The sequence below is a fragment of the Lasioglossum baleicum genome, chromosome 6 (assembly GCF_051020765.1).
Source record: "Lasioglossum baleicum chromosome 6, iyLasBale1, whole genome shotgun sequence".
NCBI lineage: Eukaryota > Metazoa > Arthropoda > Insecta > Hymenoptera > Halictidae > Lasioglossum > Lasioglossum baleicum.
The window spans coordinates 259,791-269,558 of record NC_134934.1 but is presented as its reverse complement, the minus strand read 5'-3'; the positions used below and the strand labels follow the sequence as shown (position 1 = coordinate 269,558).

Sequence of the window (9,768 nt, the reverse complement as noted above, 5' to 3'; positions counted from 1 at the left end):
ACGACACACTACCGAGCCAACGCGAAAAAGATCACTCTATCGAAAGGAGAACTGACAGAAGCTTACCCAGGGCAACGATCGATGGTCTCACGTTCTCGTCCCTCTGTGTCCGGCAGCTCGCTTCGCAAATACCATAGTTCTTATGCAATGATTACGGTTCGAAATTCGCAACTAGTTTTCGCTAAAGCCAATGAAGAAGTGATCTCTCGCGGTGTGACTCGGGAACGCGGAAGCGGAGCGTCCCCCTCCTGCCGCTCTCGTCCCCCCGCACGCAGTTCGAGCTATCGCTGACAGATTTTCGTACGAGGCCTAGCCCTGCGCGACGGCCACTGGCGTCCGGCGTTCCGTTGGTTCTCCGGCAGCGATGTTCGTTGATTCGCCGCTTCCCTCAGAGGCGATCGACGCGAGCTAATCCGGCAACTGGCCAGGTTTCTCTCCGGATGAGGCGACGGCGAGACAGCTAAGATCCCTGGCTTGGCATCGCATGTCCTCGTCGGCGCCTCCAGGTTGTCTATCCTGGGCCATGTTTTCCTCTCGCTTCCTCGGGGTTGGAGTTTTCGCCGACGCCGATCCTTTTTCCGTTTCTCAGCGGGAGAGGTGCTTCGGGTCCCCCCTTGGGGCCCGACTACGGTCCTGCAGACACGCGTCGCGCAATATTGGCGCGACGCTCAAAAATATAAGTGCTCGCCCATGGGTCTCGTTCGCGCCCAGGGCGAGCGCTCGCCACGGCGCCTCTCGCGTATTAGGCTGCCAGAGGTTGACCCGGTCTTCCGATAATCGGTACCAGGTGACGTTGGCAAAACTGCCACGTCACAGTTTATATAACTCTGTCTATCTCTATCTCAGTCTGTATGCCTGTTTTTCTTTCTCTCTCCCACTCTCTCTCTCCGCGCATGAAATATCATCAATATGAGCCAATATTGGTGAATATCCGCGTTCGCTACGCATACAGGGTGTCCCAAAACCCCTTCGACTCCGGGAAATGGGAGGTTCCTTAGGTCATTTGAAGCAACATTTTCCTTTGCACCAATGTCAGCCGGGGCTTTGTTTAGGAGTTATTAACGAAAAACACGGACCAATCAGAGCGCGACCTAGACGCGCGATGGCACGTTCAGCCCGGCGCGCCGGGAGACGAGCGTGGTGTAACGCCCCGATGCCGTAACGAACAAGAGTTTCTCGAGATTATGTGAATCCTCCCCGATTTGGATGAGCTTTGGATATGTTGTCAAGACCATGATTCTGAACAACATTACCCTTTACAGTTTTTGTCGGTCGGAAGAACTTTACTTGTCAATTCATATGGGTGGATCTCTTTACCCGACTTACGGCAACTTTACCCGAACGAGGGAAGAAGCAGAAACTGATTGTATTAAAAACTCACTTATTCAGCCGTAAATCCATTTGCTGCTTCGAAATGTGTGTCACTGGGTCACTCGGTGACGAACTGCACAGATGTCTTCAGGTATACGACAGTACCGAAAGCTAAGGGACGTACGGCCAGGTCGACGAACTGCACAGCCGCTGGTAGAAGGCCTAAGGGATGCGCGGTCAAGTCGACGATCCAGAATTTCACTTTCACTTTCGTATCGATAAATAATTCGTATGTTTATTTCACACAGATGCCTTGAAATTTTTCCACACTCACAATCACTGTTCACATTTGTCAACACATAGTTATGCACTAATAATAATTGCCATATCCCTTGTACTGCTGCACAAATCACAACAATCAGGTAATGCAATCACTAGACTGCGGATTTCATGCGTTTGTAGCAAACATGAGTTGGTGCATTTTAAGACAGTAGAGAGATTAAAATAATTTCAAAACACCAATGTATTATTTTCAATTTCTTAAAATGATCACAGTAAGAATCAAATATCTGTCTGGCTCCTGTCCCTTGTAATAGCGGCAGCCAACATTCATTTTGCATAAAGATTCGCAGTCTAGTGATTAGTTTAAATATCACTATCAAAAACACAGCTAATAGCAACCGTTAGCTTTGAATTAACAAGTCTTTGGAGATGTTCTCTCTACCGCGACTCGAACGACACTTCCGCAAGATTTTTCTAAAGAATTTAGGAAGGGCATTTAGAGTGTCGAAATTCGAAATGCACGCTGTAGCACGAGAACGACGGGACGGTTGGACGAAAAACAGGATACGAGAAGGACCGCTTTAAGACTTATGGCAATCACATGTTTTGTTTTTCCTGTAGAATGGTACGCAGAGTCGATGGGTAACCGTTCGAAAACGTCGTCTGTCCTTCTTTTAGAAAGTTTCTTAAGGAAGGTATAGGACAATAGGGATGCTACGCTGACCTGATATTTTTACCCCTTGCTGGGTAAAAGGACGGATGACGTTTTCGAACAGTTAACCATCGACTCTGTGTACCAACCTGCATGAAAAACTAAACATGTGTTTGCCACAAAGCTTACAGCGGTCCTTCTCGCATTCTGTTTTTCGTCTAACCGTCCCGTCGTTCTCGTGCTACAGCGTGCACATTTCGAATTTAGACACTCTAAATGCCCTTCCTAAATTCTTTAGAAAAATCTTGCGGAAAATCAGTGTCGTTCGAGCCACGATAGAGAGAACATCTCCAAAGACTTGTCAATTCAAAGCTAACGGTTGCTATTAGCTGTGTTTTTGATAGTAATATTTAAACTAATCACTAGACTGCGAATCTTTATGCAAAATGAATGTTGGCTGCCGCTATTACAAGGGACAGGAGCCAGACAGATATTTGATTCTTACTGTGATCATTTTAAGAAATTGAAAATAATACATTGGTGTTTTGAAATTATTTTAATCTCTCTACTGTCTTAAAATGCACCTACTCATGTTTGCTACAAATACATGAAATCCGCGGTCTAGTGATTGCATTACCTGATTGTTGTGATTTGTGCAGCAGTACAAGGGATATGGCAATTATTATTAGGGCATAACTATGTGTTGACAAATGTGAACAGTGATTGTGAGTGTGGAGAAATTTCAAGGCATCTGTGTGAAATAAACATACGAATTATTTATCGATTCGAAAGTGAAAGTTAAATTCTGGATCGTCGACTTGACCGCGCATCCCTTAGGTCTTCTACCACCGGCTGTGCAGTTCGTCGACCTGGCCGTACGTCCCTTGACTTTCGGTACTGCCGTATACCTGAAGACATCTGTGCAGTTCGTCACCGAGTGACCCAGTGACACACATTTCGAAGCAGCAAATGGATTTACGGCTGAATACGTGAGTTTTTAATTCAATCAGTTTCTGCTTCTTCTCTTTTTTTACGATTATCTCGTAAACTAAAGCCGATCGCCAAAAAGTTTAAAGAGAAATGTTGTTCAGGATCATGGTCTTGACAACATATCCAAAGCTCATCGAAATCGGAGAGGGTTCACATTATCGAGAAACTCTTGTTCGTTGCGATGTCGCGGCGTAGCACCGACACTTGCTTGCCGGCGCGGCGTGGCGCGCCGGCCCAGGGCGCGCTCTGATTGGTCCGTGTTTTTCGTTAATAACTCCTAAACAAAGCCGCAGTTGACATTGGTGCAAAGGAAAATGTCTCTTAGAATGGTCTCAGGAACCACCCCCTTTCGGGATTTTCACGAGTTTTGGGACACCCTGTATTGTACTGATCTTATTTTCCAATTTTTGCAATTTTTCTATATCACAAGTAAGTTTTATTTTGATGTAGGAATGTATTCGTTGTTACATTTTTGGTAGCTGAACAATTTCGACTCGGTGTGACAATGTTTCCTGTCGTAGAGAAAACTCTTTCTGAAGCCACTGAGGTAGCAGGGATGCTCAAATATTTTTTGGCCAACCGCGCAATAAGTGGCATTTTCTGTTCACGACATTTCCACCATTCAAATGGGTCCATGTTCGTATCTATCTCTGGCTCCGCAAGGTACAACATGTATTGTTGAGCAGATGATGTGAGACTACTGTCAGTTCGCATGAAAATGAAATCCAGAGCACTAGTTCCCTTTTTTTCAGTTTCATTTGTTTTTTCTCCACTATCCAGAGAATATTCGTTAATTTCGCGTTCAACGTTTTCTCTTATTTTTATTTGCGCTGTTGCGGTTTCTGAAAGGAGCTGCTTGAATCTAGGATCCAGAAAAGAAGCTTTACCTGAGGCTGAAACTAGAACCGTACTTTCCAAGTACCAATCTAAACAAAATCGCGTTGTTAATTGCGTGATCAACTCATTAATAATTAAAATAATATTGTTATCTTCATTGTATTTATCCTTTGCAGGAATTAAATGATTATTTATTATGGCTCGCACAATTGGATTTACCATTGAAAGTGTTCCTTCTGATAAAATTGTGGTAGCAAATTCGAGTGGTTTTAAAAGTTCTATTATTACTTCCAATACTTTCAACTCACTTTCCAGCATCTCTAAAGCTTGAGCCTGTCTCTGGTTTGTGATATTTCTATCGGCGAGTACATTTATGATAGCGCTACGGTTTTCTACAAGTCTCTCAGACATTTTTAAGTCCGTATTCCACCGAGTTCGAACACTTTGTATCAATTTTAATTTCGGCAAGTTTAATTGCTCCTGCTTTGTTTCCAAATTTTTTGAAGCTAATACAGAGTGTCGAAAATGTGAAACAATTTTACTTGCTTTTGCAAGAACGCAAGAAACATCGCCTTTTTGAAATGCATTCTGTATTGCCGCGTGGGCTTTTATGAGCAGCACAAGTGACATCAAATTCAACGTTAGGCAAACGATTTACTGCCGATACAATGTTGCTTGCACTGTCATTAGTTATGGCAACTATTTTTTCTTCTATGCCAAATTGAACAGCCACATTTTGTAAACAATCTGCCAAGTTTTCTGCTGTATGGCGTTCTTCTAGCTCTTCTATAGAAATGGTCATAATCTGCTGTTTCCATTGGTCATCGATAATGTGGGCATTAACATTTATATACCCTTCTTGAGCTATCGAGGTCCAGCAATCGGTATCAAGGGCAACAAAAGATACTTTTGCTAATTGATTTTCAATTTTATTTCGTACTTCATCCTCCATAATTCGTAAACGACGAAGTATTGTTTGCCCGCATGGACAGTTATAATTCGGTTCTAATTTTTTCATGAATTCTTGAAACCCACAGCTAGATACAAAATTATAGGGTAATCTATTAACAGCTATTAATTTTGCAATAGCTTGTGTAATGATTTCAGCGGGTTCTTTCTTAATATAGGGTTAAAGTACGAATGATGTATGTGTATTATATGTATGTACATGTGTGTATTAACAAATAACCCTATATATAGTTAAATTTATAAAATAGAGAATCGGAACAGAAGAATTCTAAAATTGTAATTGCCAACGAATTGTAAAAAGAAGATCAGATCAAAACGAGCTTTCGCGAGAAACACATATGTCAACGAATGGTTATCCGCGTGTCATATTTTACAAATAAATACGGCTTATTCCTTACAAATATCAGAAGTGGGATTACCATCGTGTTCGACAACGTGTATTTATGGTGACGTGTCGCGATCGGAAATTTTGAAATGTATCGGTTTATGTAGTGCATTCGGTTTATGTTACGGTCTCTTGTGCGGAGATTTGATTTAAGTTGTGATATAATTATCTTGCAAATATGGTTATGGTGTCTGAGCTTAAAGAAATTCTAAAAGAAAATGGCTTGTCTACTGCGGGGACGAAAAACGAATTGATCAAGCGGCTGTTGGATGCGGGGATTCCGGTACCAACCCCAGTCGAAACACCGCCTATTTCCGAGATGCAGGCTACCACGAGTGATATCCAGGAAACAGACGTGTCACATCAGGTACGAGAGATCGAGATTTTAAGAAGAGAAAGGAATTTAGCGGCGCGTGAAGCAGAATTGCTACGACGAGAACTTGACTTGCTAAGGACGACGCAGCAAGATCGTTCCGATCGTCAAGGTTCTTATCGTCAAGGTTCTGATCATCAAGATTCTGATCGTCCTGTCCGAATCAGGGTGAGGAAATGGCAGGAACTTAAAGGTATGGCTGCCGAATATGATGGTCAAAATTTAGATTATGACAAGTGGGAGAAACAGGTTCTGTCATTGCTCTCCTCGTACGAGCTTGACCAACACGAGAAGAAGGCATTACTATGTAGCAGACTCACCGGCAAAGTGTTAAGGTGGTATCATTCTAGAATTGATTGTGTGGATTTAAACTCTGATGACCTGCTACGAGAAATGAAGAAAATGTATGGTCTACGGCCTGATCCACTGGTACTACGAAGAGAATTTGAGAAAAGGATATGGAGAACCGGTGAAACCTTCTCAGATTACCTTCACGATAAAGTAATGTTGGGTAATCGCGTCCCTGTAACAGGAGCCGAAATGATTTCCTATGTCATCGAAGGAATACAGAGTGAGACGTTACGTACACAATCGAAGATACAGCGTTATGAATCCATCGAGGCTTTACAAGAGGCATTCGCAAACGTACCAGTACCAAGGGAGACGTTACGTCGACCATTTATACAACGGGAAAGAGTGTTGCAGCCAAGCAGGGAGCAGCAGATAGACCAGCAGACGCGGAAACAGATGGAGCCCGGTACGCAGAGATGTAACGAGAATGGACACATCGCTCGAAACTGCCCGAAGACAAAGAAACCGATGGAGCAACCCGGTACGCGAAGGTGTTACAACTGTAACGAGGGAGGACACATCGCGTACGATTGCCCGAAGCCGAAGAGGGAAAGAGGCTCCTGCTTCAAATGTGGAAAATCTGATCATCAGGCAAACCAGTGCAGTTCATCATCCAACATCAATTACGTGGGAGAACAACGAGACGACGATGACGACTTCCAACGTCAGGTGGAGATGCGTATTAAAAACAAGGACAGTATTTTTAGTGTTTCTGTTAATGCGTTGATTGATTCGGGAAGTCCAATATGTTTTATTAAAGAACGATACATTCTTAGGGATTGCGTGACAACTGATTTACACGACAATCGGTTTTGCGGTATTAATGGCAGTAATCTAAATGTTTTAGGTTACACAGAGGCGACGGTTATTTCAGATAACACAGAGTACGATGTACTCTTACGGGTAGTACCGGATCGAACAATGCAAAGTCCGATGATTTTAGGTCGTGACTTCATAAAACTAGCAAAAATGTCGTTGACTGTTAAAGACGAAGTGAACGAGATCATGAATATAGGAATAGAAAAGCACGACAGTGACAGTAAAACGACTTCGCAGGACATGAAAATTAATCCAGGTATTCCTACTGAAATTCAAATGCGACTGCGCGAATTATTTGACACATATTACGTTAACGTTCAGAGACCATCACAACCCGCGGTAGACAACGTTATGAAATTAACACTCGTGGACGAAAGACCATTCTCGTACACTCCACGTAGACTATCTTATGACGAGAAAAATAAATTACGAAATATTTTAGACGAATTACTTGCTAAAGGCATCATTAGGGAAAGTACTTCTGAATATGCTTCTCCGATAGTATTAACTAAGAAAAAGAACGGTGAAACAAGGTTATGCGTGGATTTTAGAGCCTTGAATAAAATTACGACGCGCGATAATTTTCCACTTCCATTAATAGAAGATCAACTTGATTTACTGAGAGGGAAAAAATATTTTACAAGTTTAGATCTAAAAGACGGTTTCTTTCACATCAAAATGCCCACCAATTAGGCCAATACGAGTATACGAGGATGCCTTTTGGGTTAAAGGGAGCCCCTCTGAAATTCCAACGGTTTGTGACACAAATTTTTAGGAAAGAAATTGATAGAGGCGAAATATCGGTGTATCTAGACGATTTTTTAATTATGACAGAAACGATCGAACATCACTTGCAAATACTAGAACACGTCTTCAAACTACTCGTAGCTAACAAACTTAAATTACGACTTGACAAGTGTAATGTTTTACAAACAAAATTAGATTATTTGGGATATACAATTAACGACGAAGGAATTCGTCCGACCAAACGAGGCCTCGAAGCGGTAGCGAATTTTCCGTACCCTCGTAACCTTCGAGATGTTCAAGGATTTCTGGGATTGTGTGTTCCTATTGTAGGAAATTTGTCGAGGGATTTTCGATCATCGCGAAACCTCTTTATGATTTAGTAAAGAAAGACATAAAATTTAGATTTACAGAAATTGAAAAACAGGCGTTCGAATCACTTAAAGAGCGTTTACTTCAAGCACAGATTTTAAGTATATATTCCCCACGAGATGAAACTCAATTACACTGCGATGCAAGTACAACGGGGTTTGGTGCGATCTTGCTACAGAAAAAGATAGATAAAAAGTTACACCCAGTATTTTATTTTTCGAAAAGAACGACAGAGACCGAATCGAAATACCACAGCTTCAAATTAGAAAGTCTGGCAATAATTTATGCGTTACGTCGTTTTCGTACACATTTACTTGGAGTAAAATTTAAAATAATCACTGATTGTCAGGCTCTAAGCCTCACATTGAATAAAAAAGAAACAAACCCACGGATCGCGCGTTGGGTTTTAGAATTAGAAAATTACGATTATACGTTGGAGCATAGATCAGGAGCCCGAATGCCACACGTCGATGCTTTAAGTAGGCAAGTACTCGTAATAGAGGATAATTCTTTCGATCGTAACCTCGCGTTATGCCAAAAAGACGATCCAATGATAATGAAAATTCATACCGAGTTAGAACAGGCAGAGAATAAATTCTACGAAATGAGGTGTTCCGTCGCAACGGATCGTAGTCCTACACAAAGAAATGTTTTTCCTCGCAAGAAATTCGTTAACGGAAATTCTCCTTTAAACATAAAGAACCATGGCATCTGCAGTGAACCGTACTGCCGCGCGAAATAAAGAGCTTAAGGGTCGACTTCGTATTTTATTTATGATATAGCCGTTACCAACCGTTTTTCGGATTAGAAGATTATTTATGCTACGGTCACTCAGGTACGGCCAAATGTTATTTTGTACATCCGGCAATTCTCGGAATACTTACTTTGTCCCGGGCTAAGAATATTCACGGTCACTCAAGATACAACTCTAAAGAACCCTCGCCGTCATAAATTACAACCCCAGATGTGTAACCCCAGATGTGTACGCCCGCGTTCGCTAAGCTCAGTCCAAGGTTAAACATTCAATTCTTTAAGGATACGGTCAAGGGGCGACAGTCAACCGTCGAGCGACGTCAATTACCGCTCTTGCCTTCATACCAGGTAGCACCCCACTCTTCCTTCCGACTAGACCAGCCTCTCAGTCACCATGGAAGGAAGTTTGAACAATTAAGGGTGTCCTGATTGGTAAACGACGAGTTGACTGAACCAACCCGGACAGTTCTTTCCCTCATTACAATAGATTCTACTTCCCTTTCCTCGTCTAAGGTCAACCTCTCCACCCACGAGGAGCCTAACCGACCTCTCGCTAAGACCAACGTCCAGTACTTTCAGCAGTTCGTTTCCGAATCTCTGAACGAGTAACACTGACCAGTCTTGCTTGAGCGTCTCACGTGATTGCTGCATACACGATCAGCACATTTCACTACAATACAGATCAACACGGTTTGATCTGCGCGCGTCTAAGGCAGGATCTGTTGGATTAGCCTTACTGACGAGTTCACCAACAGATCTCGAACGAAACGCGATTCCTCCAGTCAATTCCTTGTCCACACGATCCGTTATTTAATTTGAAATAGTTGTCTAAGATTAGTTTGGCGGACAACATTCGAACAATCGCGAACCCATTTCTCTACAATCGAACATTTTGAAATCGGCAGTTCCGCGATCGAACATGAGGAATGG

The 9,768-nt window shown here is 42.5% G+C and overlaps 1 protein-coding gene across 1 annotated transcript; it reads left to right on the top strand.

The window, feature by feature from the left end:
* Positions 1–5,604: 5,604 nt before the first annotated feature.
* On the top strand, positions 5,605–8,564 carry LOC143209808 (uncharacterized). The gene is made up of 4 exons (XM_076425970.1): positions 5,605–7,502; positions 7,745–7,987; positions 8,047–8,231; positions 8,530–8,564. The coding sequence occupies exons 1-4, from the start codon at positions 5,605–5,607 to the stop codon at positions 8,562–8,564; spliced, it is 2,361 nt and encodes a 786-aa protein (XP_076282085.1).
* The last annotated feature ends 1,204 nt before the right edge of the window (positions 8,565–9,768 follow it).